The sequence below is a fragment of the Varanus komodoensis genome, unplaced genomic scaffold (assembly GCF_004798865.1).
Source record: "Varanus komodoensis strain SLA01 unplaced genomic scaffold, ASM479886v1 scaffold5, whole genome shotgun sequence".
Classification (NCBI taxonomy): domain Eukaryota; kingdom Metazoa; phylum Chordata; class Lepidosauria; order Squamata; family Varanidae; genus Varanus; species Varanus komodoensis.
The window spans coordinates 46,729,300-46,748,360 of NW_025336087.1; the positions used below are offsets into that span (position 1 = coordinate 46,729,300).

The following is a 19,061-nucleotide window of genomic DNA, read 5'->3' on the forward strand; positions in this document are numbered from 1 at the left end:
ATGTGTAAGGATCTCTCAATCGGATTCGATGGAAATGGAAAAGGCAGGGAGAACGACTTCCTGACTCATGTGAAAAGTAGTAGCCACTTCCGGTAGAAAAGACGGATCCATTCGTAGAACAACTTTCTCCCTATGGAAATTCAAATAAGGAGCGTCTACCCTGAAGGCACAGAGCTCACTAGCTCTTCGAGCTGATGTAACCACTACAAGAAATGCTGTCTTCCAGGAAACAAGGCGCAAATCAACAGTCGCCAAAAGTTCAAAAGGAGCTCTTGTTAGTGCCTGCAATACCACTGAAAGACTCCAAGTAAGTATAACTGGTCCGATCGTTGGTTTACGGTTATATAGTCCTTTGAGGAATCTTTTAATCAATGGTTGGGAAAAAATGGAGGATCCCTGAATTGTACCAGGGTAGTAAGAAATTGCCGCTGGGTACACCTTTATAGAAGATGGTTTAAGTCCTAAATGGTGGCGCTCTAAGAGAAACTGAAGAATATTCTCTATGGATGCTGAATATGGAAGAAACGAATGAGACTCTGCAAAGGTAGAGAATCGTCTCCACTTAGCCGTGTATGACTTTCGCATTGATGGTCTTAACGCAGATTCGAGAATGCTCTGAATCTCCAAGTGGAAAACCATCGATCCTGGAAAATTCGTCAAGTCCAATGAAGAAGGAAAGGCAACGGATTCGAAGCCTCAATCCTAGTGACCGACTCAGGAACATGATCCATATAAAAGTTGGAACGTCATTGGTACCGAGTGTTATTGAATCCGCCAGGCTGTTAATTTCAGCGATGTCAGATCCGGGTGACGAACTGTGCCCTCTCGCTGAGTTATTAGATATGGCACAGTCGGAAGCTGAAGGTATTCGTCATGAGATATCCAAAGAAGTGTTGAAAACCATGCTTGGTGTGGCCACCATGGGGTTATCAGTAGTCCTGTGGCCCCATCGTAGACTATCTTCGATATTATTCTCATAATGAGGGGAATCAGAGGGAAAGCGTAAAAGTTCATATTGTCTGAAAGGGATCATAAAAACATCCCTCGATGATCCTTGTCCGATTCCCGCTCTTGAGCAAAAATTCTCGCATACCCTGTTCTGCTGGGTAGTGAAAAAGTCCATGTTCGGATGTCCCCAGCGATGAAAGAGTTGGTCGCATATCTGTCGATCCAGCTCCCATTTGTGGGATGTTGACATTTGTCTGCTTAGATCGGCCTCGACATTGTCTGTACAGGCTAGATGTACTACTACGAGTGCCATGTCTCTCGGGATGCACCAATTCCATATTCACATTGATAGCCGAGCCAGCATAGGCAACTTCGTCCCGCCTTGTTTGTTCAGATAAAAGACTGTAGCAATGTTGCCCGAAGCTATCTGAACTACTCAGTGCCAAAGAACGTCCTTGAACGATTGTAGAGCCTTGAATGCTGCCAGAAGTTCCAGGAAATTGATATGATTCCCGGACTCCTATCGATTCCAAACACCTTGAGCGCAGAGCCCGGAACACAGTGCTCCCCATCCCAGCAGAGATGCATCGGTACCGAGAGTCACTGTAGGGCACCGAGGTTGGAACGGAACTCCAACATTTAAATTGGCCGGATCTGTCCACCGTATCAGAGATTGTAGAACGGAGGACGGTAGCCGAATCAACTTTGTAGGCAAGTCCTTTTGTGGTCGAAACATCTTGTTGAAGTAGAGTTGGAGGGGGCAAAGCCGAAGCCTGGCATGTGGGATGACGGCAACTGACATGGCCCTGTGTCCCAAGAGTCTTTGGATAGATCGAGCAGGAATCTTCCCTTCTCATCGCATTCAATGGATGTGTCGAGCAAGAGTGCGCTGTCTGTCTTGCAGAAGGAATGCCTTCACCACCATGGAATCCAGATGGGGTCCAATGAAATTGATCATCTGTGCAGGAACAAGAGAGGATTTCTCTCAATTAATGCAAAGTCCAAGATCCTGCAGCAAGGTGCAGGTCATATTTATAGAGGAAAAAAGTCCTTCTCTGGTCTGAGATACTAATAACCAATCATCGAGATAGGGGTATATTTGAATACCATGTAGTCAGAGGTATGCGCAGACCACAGCCATGTACTTTGTAAACACCCTCGGGTCGGTAGCCAGCCCAAATGGGAGCACAGTGAATTCGAACATTTCAGAAGCAACAGCAAAACGAAGCAAACACTTATGGCACGGATGGATCGAAACGTGAAAATAGGCATCCCTCAAGTCCAATGAGGTGAACCAGTCCTCTCTCCTCAGCAACGGTAGAATATTCTGAAGGGTGGTCATCCGAAATTTCTTTGGTGTTATAAATTTGTTAATAGCGCTCAGATCCAATATTGGTCGGAGACCTCCATCCCGTTTCGGGACCATAAAGTATCCAGAATAGAATCCGTGGAGTCCTTCAGGTAGAGACAAGCGACGAACCGCTCCTTTAGAAAGGAGCTGATGCACTTCATCTAACAACACCGGCGAGCATGGGGTAAACCAGATAGGACTCAATGGAGGAACAATGTCGAATTCTATTTGATATCCGTGCCAAATGATGGATAACACCCACCGATCAGATGTGATGGACTCCCAAATGGGGAGTCAGCTTTCAGCCGGTCTCCAAATGAGAGAGGGGAAGGTGGGATTGGGAGCAGAGGAAAGGTTCGCCCGGCCCATCAGCGCTGGTGTTTATCACCATCAAAGTGGCAGCAGCCTTGTTGGAATCGCTGAGGCGGTTGTTGCCTACAGCGTTGTTGGCGGTGCTGTGGCTGTTGTCGAGACTGGTATTGTTGCCAGGTCCACGACCACTTACGTCGAGGCTGAGGCTGTAACTCCATGCGTTAAGCCATCATCCTAGACTCGTGAATCTTCTTCAATTTGTGGTTGGTCTTTGCATTGAAGAGGCCAGACCTGTCAAAGGGCATCTCAATTCTCCTCTTCATCTCCTACGGGAAGCTGCAATTACGCAACCAAGCATGCCTCTGGAGGGATATGGCACCGACTAAGGCTCTTGAATCCATGCCCACATGGTGTCTGGCGGTGGAGAGCTGTTGTATTGCGACCTGCATGGCCTCCTTTATGAAAACCCTTGCAAGGTCGCCTTGGTTGTCTGGGAGAGCAGCAATGATGTTGTCCAGGCACTGCCAGTGTCACCTGATAGTTGGAGATTCGCAGGCCGAGTCCAGAGGCCACATAGACTCGGCGAGCAAGAGAGTCAATCTTCCTCCCTTCCTTGTCACAGGGCACGGTGTGACCACATGACTCCCAGCCCTGAGAAGACTCCACCACGACCGAGGTCAGCTTAGGGTGATGTAGGAGGAAGATAATTTCCCCCTCCCGAACCCAGTACATGGCTTCATATCTCCTTGAAGTTGGTTGAGGGTGAGCCGGGAGGTCCCATGGCTGAGTCATCGCTTGGCGCAGAGTTGTGATAAGCGGTAAAGCGATGGAGGTCAACTGTTCACCCCAGACTACATCGTAGAAGTGATCGGTGGTGGGACCGGGCTGTTGCTGAGCCTCGATCTCCAGTGACCGAACCAGCCTGGACGTCAACTCTGCAAAGGAGATGTGCGGCTCTTCTGGTGATCCGGGGCCCTGAGATGTGACCGCAGCATCATGTGAAGAACTCAGACTCATCCGAATCCACCCAATAAGGAGCTGGGACGCTGGAGGAAGAGTCTCCTGGCAACACTGATCTACCGCTCTCCCTAGGCGGCGCCAGTGGAGCATCTCTTGGATCCGAAGAATGAAAGCGATCTCAAGGAGCCGGTGGAGAAGGCTGGTCTCAAGAAGCTGGGTAATAACCGACGGATTGGTAGTCACCACATCTTGGAACCGAGGAATCCCGGGAGTGATACCAGTCATCAGATCGGCCATCGGAAGATCAGCTTCTATGGCTCCTCGGAAGAGACATTCCAGTCTCGGTTTCCAGCTGTACAGGAGGCATAGACGTGGGAGACCTAGCCTTCAGTGGAGAATCTTGTATCTCGCCGTTGGAAATCGAACCACAGGGAGGATCTTGGTATAGTTGCAGTTCAGTTCCCGTATGACGTGGAGAGCCCGGAGGAGTAACCCTCATAGCCGCCTGGATGGTTGGACCCGAGGGTGTTGGTACCGCGACAGCGGTCGAGACTGAGGTCGCCACCGAACCCGAGTGTCGGTGTTTAGTGTGCTCGGGTTTCTTTGATTTCTTAACCGGCTTTTCGGCCCTATCTTTCTTGGCCTTCTTATGAACAGACGGCTTTTCAGGGCCGCTGTGCTTCCTCTTTTCCCGCTGCTTTTTAGGCGGGGAAGCAGGCTGATCGTCCATGATGGAAGCACCTTCGTCCGAAGGGCGTGAGGTTGGAGCAGTAGAGGAAGGAGCCAGGCGTTGTGGCGGAGAAGTCGGGAGTTGGACGGCAGTCAGGTACAGCCGAAGTTGAAGCAGACTCAGCTACCAGCCGGTCCGATTGTAGGAGAGCCTGGTCCCACAAGAGTTTACGCAGGTGATTCTCCCTATTCTTCCTAGCCTGCTTCGAAAAGGCCAGACAGTGGCTGCATTTGTCCATCCTGTGACCTTCCCCCAAACAGAGGAGGAACAGGTCGTGCGGGTCCGCCATGGGCATCTTAGAGCTGCACTCTATGCACTTGTGGAACGCCGCTCGTTGCACTATCGTAGAAAAAGAAGAAAGACAGAGTAGAGGGAATAGATAAAACTTTTTGGTTTATTTTTTTTTAGAAACAAGAAGAGGAATGAAGAGACTAACAGGAATGCTATTAAGAGCAATAGAACGAGGGAATACTAACTTGGAAAACGAGAAAGAGAAATCGCAAAGCGGGGAAGAACGAGAAACGATCTTTAGTGAGAGCAAAAGTGGCACGAGGCACAATGAATGATGGTTGCAAAGACTGGAAAATGGCGGCCACTCCGCTCCATATATACTATGGGAGGGGAGGGGAGGGGAGCAGAGTTTCCCGTCAAAACCGTTAGCTATCAATCTTCCGGCCACAGGCACTGCGCAGGCACAAGAACCCATATGTGTGATGCACAGAGGCCACGACGAAGAACCTGGAAGCACCAGCTCATGCAAGAGTGTGTGCCCAATTTAAAAGTGAGCATTTATTGGTTCATGTGCTAGGTTCCAAGGCACAGGACTTTCTGAAAACCATGAGGCATGACAATCTAATGCCATGATTTTCTGGGCAAATTTCACATTGGGGCTATGCATACACTCCCTCAGAATACAAAAACAAACTTCACACTTTGCAGAAGCTGTTGAAGGAGGCTGTCACCCATAATAAGCATTCTGGGTGGTCACCCAAAGTCAGGTATTTCTATGACAAACTGGAATCCACACTACTCAGTTGTAGGGGTGTAATTCCTAGCTATACTGCCAGCAGATGGATTGCTTTGTCTCAACCTATGTAGTGGCATAGGTTTCTGGATTTGGGTGGAATGGTTAATTAAGCCCATGGAAAGGAAGAAAAGTTTTGAAGACAGAACATATGACCAAATAAATAATTCACTACTGGGAAAGTAGTAGTGCATTCTGTGTTGTGAAGACATGTGGACTGGAGAGCATGATCTAACAAACAGGTCAGCTGTGCTAAACAGAACCAAGAACAGTGAGGAAGGACTCGTCTGTCATGTCTACTACCAAAGGCAGGAAGATGAGGAATAAGAATCCCTTCAGTGCCAGGCTGCCCTAAGATCAGAGTGGAGTGTAATATCAAAAGACAATGCTTGGAATAAAGGTGTTTGGCAGGATGGGGGAGGGGGCATGTGCTGGTGGTAATCTTCACAAGCACTACAGTGGTACCTTGGTTCACGAATGCCCCAGTTCATGATCAAAAATTTCAGAAAAATTTTGCCTCTGTTTGCGAACTCCACATTGGGTGACGACCAGTATTGCAGCCATGCTCCCGCACAAACACGATCGCGGCCATCTTCCCTGCATAAGCACGATTGCAATCGCACCCATCTTCCTCACTCACAGTCACAGACCTGTGGTCACTTGCTGTGAAGCATTTTTGTATGCTTTTTAGCACATACAGTACCGTAAAGTATTATTCAATAATAATATTGAATAATGGCTCCAAAGAAAGTGCAGAGCAAGCATGGTGGTAAAAAGAAAGTGCAGAGCAGTAATGAAGGTGACAAGAACAGATTTTAGACAGACATTAGTCAGATTTTTCGCCAAAATTGATCCTGCAGCTAAGAGACAGAAGAGAGGAAACCCCTGAAGGAGCTCATCCCGATGTCCTTATGCAGGGCGACTCTCTCTCCAAACAATAACCTCCCCCCTCACCTAGGTTAGTGTTCTCTAATGTACTGTACTTTGTTACTTTGTTTCAAATTTTTGTGATAAAAAATATTTACAAAATGGATTAACCTTATTTATATTGAACCTTATGGGCAAATTTGACTTGGTTCGCAGCCAAAATCAGTTCGCAACCACATTCGTAGGAGTCAGAATGGATTGACCTTATTTACACTGAATCTTATGGGGAAATTTGACTTGGTTCGCAACCAATTCAGGTCGCGACCAGAATCATAGAACGAATTAAGTTTGTCAACCAAGGTACCACTGTATAATGTAGGTGGAAAGGTGGAAAAAGGAACAAAGAATGAAAATATAATTTGCAGAGGGATGAGGAAAGTCAAGCCATGACAAATGACAAAGATTCCAGACATGGCGGTGAGGTGGCGTTACAAATAAGTGGGAAAGAAGCTTTTCTCTGTGATAAAGGCAAAAATGTGGAATAAATGGGTTCCAGAAAAGAAGTGTGTGTTGCTAGGGAGGGGGGGAGGCAAGCCACTGTTCATAGTAAAGTCACCAAGCACAGGAAAGTGTGAGAAGCACCTGGATGGGAGAGAAGAACTTTTGCATAGTCAAAGTGAACGCTGGGAGAAAGTAGCATTCTATGAAAGGAGGACAAACAGGAGGCAAAAAAGACAGGGGTAATTTTCACAGTGAGGAAGATGAAAAAGGTCATATCAGCAATGAGGCAGACAGAGATAGGATGAAACGTTGCATTAGGGAGAAGAGAGAAAACACACCTAGAACATTCAGCAGACAAATGGATAACAGGTTGCAAGTGTACCAGGGACCCTGGGATATAAGTTTGCTTGCAAAGGAACATGGGACACTAGCCAGGAGTGGAAGGTACAAAATAAACAGAATGGAAGTACAGTAACAATCAGAAGCACAATCGACTAATAGGAACAGCACGGTACAGCAGGAGAGAAAATTAATGACTGTGGTAACTTAAAATATTTGCTTGCTATGATGTGTAAACCTGCCCACACAGAAAGTCAGAGAGAACAGACAAAAGAACTTCAATCATTTTAGTTAGTGGACAGAAGGTGGTCCTTCAGATACATGATCCCAAAATAAAAGGACTATAAAGATCATGAGCAAGCCTAATTTGGCTCGGATAGACAGAAAGGTAGTACAGTTGTTTTAATAAGGGAGCTTCAGCATTCCAGTATGCAGTTCTTGTTAACAACTTCACTGCTGCATTCTGTACCAACTAAAGTTTCTGAGCAAGATAGGAAACCAACAGCTGCCAAGAGGTGTACTGTACCCAATCCAAAACAAGGAAAAAGTGAGAAAGCTTCTCAGATCTGTTCACCTTTTCCAAATGGTTGAATCTGAGTTCTCACAAAATAACTTTTGGTTTGATCTTACTACATATATTTCAGTGCTGGCATTTCTATTGCTAACTCTACAGTTCTTTTGTCTCCAACACACACAGGAAATAAATTGGTATGAACTAACCATTTGTACCATATAGGTTCTGCATTAAATCCTTGCAACTCATGCAACCAACACTTTTTAACATGAGCATCTACCAACTGCAGAAATACTACATCGCCCAAAAGTTAATTTGCTGAGGTTCCACAAGAAGCATTATACTTGCCTTGGAAGGTTGAGGAACAACACTAGTATCAGCAGGACTTTCTGGTTTAGGAATACTATCAATAAGCTCCAGAATAGATTTCAATTTCTCATCTGAGATGTTGAAAGACAATAATGGCAGTTCACCAAACATTTTGTATCTAAGACATATAAAGAGACAAAGCCGTTAGAAAAGCATAGCCATGTATTAGGGAATTAAAGTATTTAAATAGCTGGTAAGTACTTCGCATTCATTAATACAAGTGCTTTCAAGTAAATCATAACATTTTTAAACATTAGAACAATAAACTTCAAAATATATATTTTTTGGGAAAAAACCCCTATCAAATCAGAGAGAAAAAAAAATGGAAAAATGCGTATCACTACACTAACTTTTAGAGTTCTATGAAACTGTCAACAAACTTGTGGACAGGGATGATCTGTACATTTTGACTTTCAAATAGCTTTTGAAAAGGTAACTCAAAGGTTTCAGAGTTGATTAATGTAATATAAGGATTGCTCTTATAGGTAACTGGCTAAACAACTTTAAGCACATTAAGCAACCAGTAAAAGTAAATGGATAGTTCTCATAATGTAAGACAGTGGGGTCTCCTCATGATCTGTAGTGAGACTGAGACTATTTAGCATTCTGAAGCAAAGCTAAGTATTAAGCAGTAAAGCTTGCAGATACTAAATGGGAAAGGTAAATAAAAAAAAAAGAATTGTGAGGCTGCAAAAGTCTATTTCCAAAATGGATGAATGGGTTACAAAATGGCAAATGCCTGGCATGTGCCACTGAAAGTTGATTGAATGAAGGGTTAAACCCTCCCAGATGTGTCCACTGAAGTTTCTTGTGTAGCACCAAGTTTTTAAGAGCACAACTTCAAAGACCTTATGACCATGAGTTCTGTCTACCCCTCAGTGCTGTAAGAATCTACTTCTGGTTCCAGACAGGAAAGTGATGTACAGCTGGGAAATCAAGGAAAACTTTCAAGATAAGGGTGAGGTGAAATAAGATTTCCTTCACAACCTAGTATGCTGCTAAGCAAAGCCACTTTTCTCTTAATTATACTAAAACTCAGACCCTTATCCAGTCCCACCTTGAAAATAACACAACATTGCTTTGTATAACTCCAAGGACAGCAGACATTTCATTGTTCTGACACCAACCAAAAGGCCTTTCAAGTGGTATTATCGTCTTTAATAGTGGAACTTTGTCTGGGAGATTCAAGGACTTTAAAAATGACTCCTAATACCCCAGGCTCCACTGCTAGGACCTACGTGTGTGGTGAGGCCAACAAATTCACTGATAGTTTTCTGACCCTTAGAGCCCATATGTGTGATGCATAGAGATATTGAAGAACTGAAAGATCTGAGAGCTGACAAGTTATTTAGATTCCTTGAGAGAAGTCCAATGCAAACAATCTGCTGCCTGACTGGACACTTGAACTACATGTTCTGCTGAAATGGACTGGAAGGAAGCCTCTGCGCCAACTGCTCAACAATGAAGGATTATTTGTTGATGTAGGCTCAGACTGTGGTGTTGTCTGTCCTATTCAGGAAAAGGCGGCCCAACAAGAACGAAAGGGATAAACCAACTGTAAGAAGTCTTAGGAAAATGTCCTGAAGTTACAGCTGTTTCTCCTTGTTTGTTATCAAGGTGGTCCCAAGTCATAGAAGCACTTTCCAAATTAGAACCTTTAGGGAGCACCTGTTTTTACCTTAGTGGCTCTATCCACCACATCCTATATAAGTTGAGATGCAAAAGTACCTGGATATCCAGATGTGAGAATTGTGCTATCTGGTCCAAAAATGGATGAAAATGGCATTGAAAGAAACCCTTATGTAACCTTGAATAGGATAATACATCCTGACAGGACACCAACAGTGCCAGGAACTTAGCTAGGTCTAGTGACTATGCTGCCATTATGGCAGGCAGGAAATTCCAGACCTTGATATGTCTCTTCTGATAAAAATGCCATGAACTCCCCTGGGTCTAGCATGACCCCTATTGCGGTCATCCACTGGGAGGGAATCAGATGACTTTACTTCACAAAGCTGGGTTAATGCAGGAGGTATGTTGCCATGCTTTGTATGTCCACTAGGCAATTGTTTCACAAAGGAAACCAGATCAACATGTCATCCATATAAGAGTGAATCAATAACCTACTATCAACACATTAGTGAACACTCCTGGCACAGAGATGAGGTAAACAAAGTAGTGTTTGATATTTCAAATAAACAGTGTTATAACAAAATCTCAGGAATCAATAATGAGAGTCTTATAAGAATGTGCAAATGTTTCATAGGGATGCTAATAGCGGAAACCAGCCCCATAGGCAGAAATAGAACGCCCTGCAGAGCTAGTCCTGCCAGGTAGCACCAAGGTGTCAAAGAGTACCTACAGGTTCACACAATTCATGTCCCTCTCCTGTAATAGCCCAGGTCCAATGTCAGATTGAAAGTGATCTAATCAATCCATTTCCATTCAAAATAAGAATCACAGAATAATAGAGCTGGAAGGCTCAGAAGGCCATCAGGTCCAACCCCCTGCTATTGCAGGACACTCACACCATCCCATTTAGATGACTGTCCAAATGCTTTCTGAATGTCTCCAGTGAGGGAGAGCCCACAACTTTCCCAGGTAATAGGTTCCATTGTTGTACTGCTCTGAGAGAGAAAATTTTTCCTGGTATCTAGTCTAAATGAGAAAGACAAGACCAGTAGGAATGGAAGGATGCTATGAACATGTGCCCCACACCAAACCAACAATGAGAAAATCCATGAGAAAGATGGCATACTTGGGCATTCTTGCATCTGTTACAACCATTGCTCTGCTCAATTCCATTTTCACATCCAGGGGGTGCAGTATATGCTGAGATGATGATTGCAAATTACGAGCCTCCTCCCAGTTTTCATCTAAGAATAGAAATGTTTGTTACAAGCAAACTTCAAAAACTAGTGCTTATATACTTAATGACTTAACCTTTCATGTCCATTTTTTCCTACAGCTTTGTTACAGCACTGGCTGCATTTCACCTCATTTTTGACTCCAGACAAAAGTTCCTCAATCAAGGAAAATGCTGCATATGAAAAACCTTTGTTCTGGCTAAAATCTCCGCCCCCCATCCCAAGATTTCAATGAACATAAAAATGGCTTTCAGCTGTCAACCACTACAAGCAAGGTCAGATTCAGTTCTTCTGGCTATGTACAACAAGAAAATCTGCAGAACTGTGCTTGGCCCATTGACCTTTTCTTTGCATAACAATAGAGACATAGAATAATAGAGTCAGAAGGGGGCTCCCGGGCCATCTAGTTTGACCCCTGACTCCAGCTGGCTCCGCTGACAACATGCCCACCATGGGCATGTCTAGCCTATCTTTGAACACCCTCACTGATGGGGCCTCAACCACCTCCCATGGAAGCCCATTCCATACCCTTGGGGTCCTAACTGTCAGGAAGTGCTTCCTGGCATCCAAATTGAACCTTTGGCCTCCTAAAAATCAGTATAATATGGCCTACTAAAAATCAAAAGTTTTCCCTCAAAGGATTTTAACCCTTTTTGCTGGATGTTTCAGCTATGCCTCTTAGCTTTAAAAAGAGACCAAGGTGGTATGTACTGAACCTCCTTTTGTTCCCTTGTTTGTAGCCTATTGTCTGGGGAATAAAAGTTTGGCGTTTGAGAACTATTCCTATAGAGACTTAGGGATACTTTTGTATCTTCACGTGTTTTGGTTTATGAGGAGAACTATCAAGCAAGCACACTATAAAAGGCAGAAGGCTGAAATTTGGGAATGTGTTACTTATTTCATTTTATACTTCCCAATAGCCAAGGCTCTCTTGGTGGTTAACAAAGTTAAAAGGACACACACATATTAAAGAACAAAATCATGATAGCAATAGCAATTGCTATGATTCTGCATAGACTAGGCACTTCCTGACAAGTCAGACTACTTATGTAAATTACAATGCAAAATGTGAGTTAGGGGGATGCCAGTTACCCCCGGATATGAGATGAGGGAGGCAGTTCATGTTGTCCTGGTGGTATAGCTGCTGTTGTAAACCCAAACTATGCAGGTGTATCTAGACACACACTGGAAGTTTATTTCAATGAAGCTTGTGTGTTCTTTATACTCCACAACTATGCTACTAACAGTCCAATTTACATCTGGGTGAAGAAGGTTAAATACGCTTTTGCCTGTCTTGCATTACAGGCATTCAGGAATCAGTCAATGGATAAAACTAATTTTGCTGACTCTTTGTCATTTGTTGAAATCAAAATATGGCTCCTGATAGAAGTTAGTTACCAACTATTGCAGGAATTCAAACTAGTCCACTTTTATTGTCTGTTCTAACTTGTAGGTAAGAGGAAGTGAATCATTTCTTGCTTAAGCAATGGTCTTTTTTTCTTTCATGCACATGCCAGTATTGTTGTGCATTTTAAATATAGGACATCAAATAATTAAAAACCCCACAATTTTCTACATAGCCCACAACGTGCACTGAGTGATACTGAACAGGCTGTTGGAATCAGATTAATGCTAACTTCTGATAATAAGTAAAACCATTTAAAAAATCTACATTGAATCAATTTGTATGAGTACTTACCATGACTGCTATAAAGTAGCTGTATGCTGCTGAGTTGAATGTCAAACTTATCGTATGCTCTTGACATAATAGCTTCAAGAGAGCTTTCACCAACTACAATATCTGATAAAGTAGACCGACTTTTACTCACCATCTTAAATAGAACAAAAGTTAATAATGATAAGTTTAAATACAGTCAACTATTTATTTCAGATAAAACATACTTTGAAATGTGCCCTATAAAAACAAAAACTGCTAGACTTTGTTTTCTTGAGTAATCTAATTGAACATCCTATCTTCATTTGCAGCTTAGCAAAAGGAAAATTTTGGGAGAACAATGAACCATTAAGAAATATGCCAAGTAGACCAAATTCTTTTCTCCATGAATGTTTTCTGCATTTAGAACACCACTCTGAAAAACTCCATGCAACCATGCTAAGTCTATTGCAGTAAAAAATAATACCCAGCTACTGCCTAGCATAACACCAACGTATTTACTCTGTTGTAAGTTATCAGGGCCACTGGTAAAATGTAACTGATTAAGTGGATGTTTTTGTAACCCGAATTTGGTTGTTTTAAAATTCTGGGTTGTTAGCCAGGGTTTAAAAAAACTCTGGGGATTTTTTATGAATTGAGCAAGAATGAGCAAGTGTACTGGATCCTGCTATTCAATTGCTCTGTTCCTGGATTGTTTAACATTGTGTGAGAACTGGAAACTCTGATTTTTGAGGAGCTGGAGCCCAGGATTAAACTCCTGATGCAAAGGGGATTTTCAGTGGGAGTTTTCCCCAGTATTACTTTCCATCTTTGATCTGAGATAAAAGATAGATTATTCTGTGTTATTGCCGTTTCCTTTGATGTAGGCTTCCTCACATAGTGAAGCCAAGCTGACAGGATCCCTTTCGCCCTCTGACAGGTGAGCTGCTGCCACTCAGTTGGGTTGGTTTCACTGTGCATGGGGCTTCCTTGGACCAGTAAAGCCTGCATGAACCAGAGCAGGTTATCAGCCCAAGCACCAAGTGAAAGAACTAGCCAATGCTTCAGCTAGGGAGAAAATATATCAGATATGGCAAGGTTACCTGTACTTATGCCAGTAAGGACCTCAAAGAGCTGCTCATCCAGGCCCCCACCCAATATTGATTCTTCAGCTTGTAATAAATACTATGTAATTAATTGAAATTTGAGAGTTTTACCGTTAAGTGACCAAGATCTAGAAGTAGTTTATTTGCCATTGGTTCATAGAATCCATTTTGTGGAATAATGATATAGGAAGCCATAAGATTTATTTTTAAATCTAAAATCTTCTGTGTTTCTATAATATACACTAATCCTAGAAAAACATCGGAATGAGAAAATGTATTAAGGTTTCCAAAAAAATACTATCTACATTTATTTATGAGTAAACAAGTTTAAGCAAAACAAAAGCTTTCTATGATATTCCAGAGCATTTCATTAAAATGAGTTGTATGCCAATATGAATGGCATTCTAAACTTAAGGTGATTTCACAAAATACTCTTCCATATTAAAATTATCTCCACTTTAACATTCAAAATTGGCACAAACCCGCTGTCAAGTCATCTTCAACTTGTGGCAATACTATGCATGAAATACCTCCAAAAGTCAAAAAATCATAGAATAGTTGAATTGGGAGGGGCCATGAAGGCCTTCAGGTTCAACCCTGCTGTTGCAGAACACCAATTTACACCATCCCACTCAGATGGCTGTCCAGTTTCTTTTTGAATATCTCTAATGTAAGTGAGCCCACCACCTCTCAAGGCACCTTTTTAGTTCTCCAATTTGACTTTCCCTGGTGTGGTTATGTTCTCCAGACAGTTTTGCCTTCTCATGATTTGATAAATGTATATTTATGCTCTGAAATATGTGGAATTTAGTATTTAACATACATTTATTCAAAGTTTACCTGTAGCAGTTTTTTCCCGAAATTCTTCCAACTTTGTTAAAGTTGCTGAGGTTAATTGTTCCAAATGAACATCAGTTGGAGGTCGGAAGAAGTCCACTAAGCTATTCACTGTCATCTGAAAAAGATCAAGAAAGGACAGGGAAATACATTATGAATGTAATGTATACATTCATAATGTATGAATTCATACATGTATGTTAAACTAACTTTACAAGTGTTAAAGTTACTTTAAACACTTGTAAAGTAAGTAACACTTTAAGTGTTAAGTAAAATTATTTTTACACTATTAAAACACTATTTTTATTTTTAAAAACAAATCCATAGAATAAGTTTCTACTTACTGCATCATATATTATTTCTAATGGCTGTGATTCTATTCTTAGCTTCTGATTGGCACTCTCATTTAAGGGATTTGTCTCAAACATTATGGTGAAGAGTGATGTATTGTGCTGTGAGTGAACTGTGTTAGAAGACAGCAAACAGGGAATGGTTTTTCTTTGAGCCATGCCCTTTACTTCAAATGCACTTACACTTGATTCAAATCTGTGCAAAACAGAATATAAACATGTGATTATATACATACACAATTACATTATTTCAGTGGTTTTTAAAGAGCTACTTCCCCCATAATTTAATGACTAGCATGAAGCATATGAAGGCATGAATGCTTCGACTTACCTTTTCAATGAATGTTTCTAGTATAAGAGTACATATAGTAGCATAAACAAAATCAACATAAAAGTACTTCTGCATGTGGTCATCTTCAACATCAGCAACCATCTAAGTCTATCTAAAACATTTTGCTTTCTCCCTCTGGAGGGAACACCTTGCGAATTAGTTTATGACATTTAATATCCAAACCTAAAGGACAATACATTTATCCCTAACACATCACACCTTTTGTGACTTCACACATACGCCAATTCGGGAATCAAGCTTGGATGAAAGTTAGGCTATAAATATACACTGTTTATTTCTTTAATGTGGTTATATTTCATATTGTCCACATTTAAATAATACACATTGTGTTAATTCCATACACAGAGCACATATGATTCAACGTGTAGAGATCAGTGATAGAAGGAAATGCAGAATACCTCCTACTTACTTAGTTGCTTTAAGTGAACTTGGTTGTAGAAGTACTGCATGCAATGCCGTGGTGAGGCATTATGGGAAGAATGGAGTACCTTGTGCTTGGCTATACTTTTTACATCTAATTCTGCCCTGTCAACTATCTCTTTCAAATGTAGTGAGGAGTAAGATAAAATGGATCTCAGCTCCAGCAACAATTCTGAAGCTATTTTCATGCATCTACATGGAACAGGATCTCACTGAACCCACACAGGGAGGCTCTTTAAATTTTCTGTATAAAGTTTATTTGACTAATAAAAAGTTGTAATGGATGTAGAAAATATGGCATAAACCTCATGTTAAAAGTATCAAACTGTGTTTTATTTGTTGTCTGATGTAAATCCTTCAACAGCTACAAAATAAGACAAAATAGATTTATGACATGGGAAGACAGATGAGGCTAAGCTAAATTTACTGATTCCAGCAGTTCCTCTGTCTTGATCTTGCAAAAGTGGTGGCTGTCACTGTAGATGATGCACCCTAACAGTATTAGCATGGGCTATCTCAGTTGTGAACTAAATGATGTTTGTAGTTACACTATCCGGTAAGAACTGCTTTGATTAAAGTTTCAAATATCTGGACTAAAATTTAGGTTTTAGGAGCTACTCTCCACACTGTTAGAAGTGTGTTCGGGGTTTGGAGTTGAACCTTGATCCTACTTTAGCAGATTTGGGATGGAAGGGAGAGAAAGAAACTGTCCCCTAAAATGATGCAGGAGGAGGGCAAACCAGAGCTGTCATAGGCTCCACGGAGCAATCAACTTACAATCTGTGCTGCCTACTTGCAAGCACCTTGACCTATAATGGAAAAGGTGGAAAAACATAGTTCATTTATCACTAAAAGATGAAAGCATAAAAGAACCAGCACTGAAACCAGTGTGAGTGTAGAACAGGTGTCAGAGTGCATTCTCTTGGGTGGAAAAGAGGTTTATGAGGGGCATACCCATTGCTGAAAGAAGGATGTCCTGACCTTCATGTCCAAATCCCATTTGTTGGAGAGCAGGTAAAAACCACTGAGAGTGTCTGCCAAGTGGTTGTTTGTACCAGCTATATGGACAGCTGAAAGCTTTAAATTTCATCCACTGGTTCAATTCCAAATGTCAAGAGTTAAGCGTAGGAGTCTGTGCTATTTCTTGTTTGTTGGTGTACCAATCATTGTAGACCAGCGGTCCCTAACCTGCAGCCCCTAAGCATTTTCTGTGTAGCCCTCCAACCTGCTTGTTTTCTGCTATCACCCTCAAGGCATTTTCCCTCAGACCCACACTGTTCTTCCTGCCTCAAGAAGAGGCAGAGGACAAGAGAAGAGAAAACTAACGTGAGAAGGAAATCAAATTGGATGTGGGGAAATGAATGATAAATCTGAAAAGAGATAATTGTTTAAGCTCCTTAGACTGAATATTAGAGACAAAATGAGGAATATTTTTTAATATAGTCTTAGAGTCTTTCAAAGAATATGTTAGAGTTATTTGGATATATGATAATCGTAGCAAGAATCACAGTTGCTTCTGGATGGAAATCTTCAGAGCCCCCAATTAATTGAGGAATGGTGAATCGAAATGGCAGACTATGTTGTGATGGCCAAGTTGACTAGTTGTGTAGGTAGAAGATTGTTAGAGAATAAATGGAATTTTACTGTGCTTAGCATGTTTAGTGGTATTTCAGGAGCTTAGAAAAGGAAAGTAAAAGAAGCAGTAGAGGATCTGAACTGATTGGAGGATCTGTTGCGGTATAGATTATTTCTTTTGTGTTAAACTCTCATGGAGCATAGAAAGACAGGAAGATAGATAGATTTGGGGGGCTGATTGTACTGGCTGGATCTGTACAGAATTCCCTTGGCAACCTTGTCTATTTTAGTTTGCTTTGTCTATTTTAGCTGTTTGGTTCATTACAATTGTTTTGTTTTGTATTCTTTTCTATTTGTTCATCTTAAGAAAATAAAAATTTTAAAAAAGGCTATATATGTGTGTAAGGAAGATAAACCAGCTTCCATAGCCCATGTGTGTAATGCAGAAAACATGAAGAAGACCTAGAGATACTAAAGGTAATTATACATTAAAGGTAATGTCTGGTTTGGCCTTCAGTGTTAAGCTCTGGCATGAGCTGCATTTGGAGGCAGCTGAAGGCAGAGATCCAGAAACTACTATGCATGATTGTAGACAGGCTGAAGATAGCATTGACAGGGCAAACACACAGTTAGAGCCATGCTCAGGACAAGTTCCAGAATAGCAACAGGGGGCAGACAACTATAAACAAGGTGAAAGGTAGAGTAGGCAAGCATCACAATGTGAGACAGCAGTCATGAAAAGAAAATGTAACAAGCAGGGCCTTCGCATTAAAGATCAGCTGTGTGGACTGATAGTTGGCTTGGCTGCAAAGAACTTACACAGCCTGCTGTGTCCTGAATGGTTCACATTCACTTGAATCTCTTCAGATTGATACTACAGTTTAAGGACAGCCTTTCCCCTGAGGCCTAGACTACACTGTCTCCTAAGGTACCAGAGTGCTGATGGTAAGGAAGTAAGGTGCTGGAGATCAGCTACTGGAGACCCTTGTTTGAGATTTCTTAGTTATTTAGACTCAGTCTCCAAACAACTATGTCAGGAAGCTTTACACTTAAGAGACTGGATATGAATCTATTATGTTATTTTCCACATGACCTATCATAGTGAAGTCAGAAAATATTTAACTCAACTTTGAAAATACAAACTATCACGTTTCAAAGAATAAGTATGAATAAATTCCTACCTTATTGCTTCAGCACCAGGCCGTTGTGTCACTGTGGTGCACAGATCAATTAATGCAAGTTTTATCAGTTCAGGCTTCCCTTTGTTCTCCCTGATCTGGACAGTCATGCTTACCAGTTTTATGTAAAGCTTTATGGCTTCATACTGTGCAAATTGACAAAAGTGCATAATAAGTAGCAAGATCTTTTTGCAAAATATAATTAACCATAAAATGTCTTAAGTTGAAATTCAGAGTAATTGAAAGTAGGGCTGAACTGATTGTCCAACTGCCACTACTATTTGCTTGGCAGCTAGCGAACCACTTCACAGTGGCTTCAGGATAGGGAGCAAAATGTTTCTGTGAAGGTGAAGGGGCGCTGCCTGCTTGCAGCAACAGTATTCAAGAGACATTCTGGGGGAATTAAACATGGCAGTGGCTGGGGCTCTGCTCTACTATTGGGATACTTTTTTTTTTTTTAAGAGTTAGAAAGTCAAGCAAGCAAGCAAGCAAAAAAAAGTTGCCACTAGGACAACATCAGGCATCTTTGCTTTTTCCCCTATTATAAACATAATCATTCACTTCACTTTTTCCAAAACAATGTAAACTTTTTTTGTGCCTTCCCACCCTGAATATTCTTGATTTGTGTTTTAGCTCACAAAAAATACACCAAAAATGAAACTGAACAGAAGCAGTCCAACCCCACTTGAATGGTCTATGGGCATATGTAAAATATTCCATAATATTATTTGACAGGTAAAATCAATTATATATTGCAAGCTTCTCAAAAAATATAAGTATCTAGTTTTGTTGTTGTTGCTAGTTGCG

General features: G+C 41.7%; 1 protein-coding gene across 3 annotated transcripts in view; it reads right to left on the minus strand.

Moving 5' to 3' along the window:
• Positions 1 to 19,061, minus strand: part of VPS13A (vacuolar protein sorting 13 homolog A) — a 179,910-nt gene that overhangs the window by 115,628 nt on the left and 45,221 nt on the right. For all 3 annotated transcript variants that reach the window (XM_044445950.1, XM_044445952.1, XM_044445951.1), the window contains exons 17-23: positions 18,258 to 18,400; positions 14,724 to 14,925; positions 14,383 to 14,497; positions 13,654 to 13,790; positions 12,482 to 12,614; positions 10,674 to 10,791; positions 7,895 to 8,033 (exon numbers count right to left, since the gene is read on the minus strand). In XM_044445950.1, coding sequence (XP_044301885.1) covers positions 7,895 to 8,033; positions 10,674 to 10,791; positions 12,482 to 12,614; positions 13,654 to 13,790; positions 14,383 to 14,497; positions 14,724 to 14,925; positions 18,258 to 18,400 — 987 coding nt within the window. The remainder of the gene's footprint in view (positions 1 to 7,894; positions 8,034 to 10,673; positions 10,792 to 12,481; positions 12,615 to 13,653; positions 13,791 to 14,382; positions 14,498 to 14,723; positions 14,926 to 18,257; positions 18,401 to 19,061) is intronic.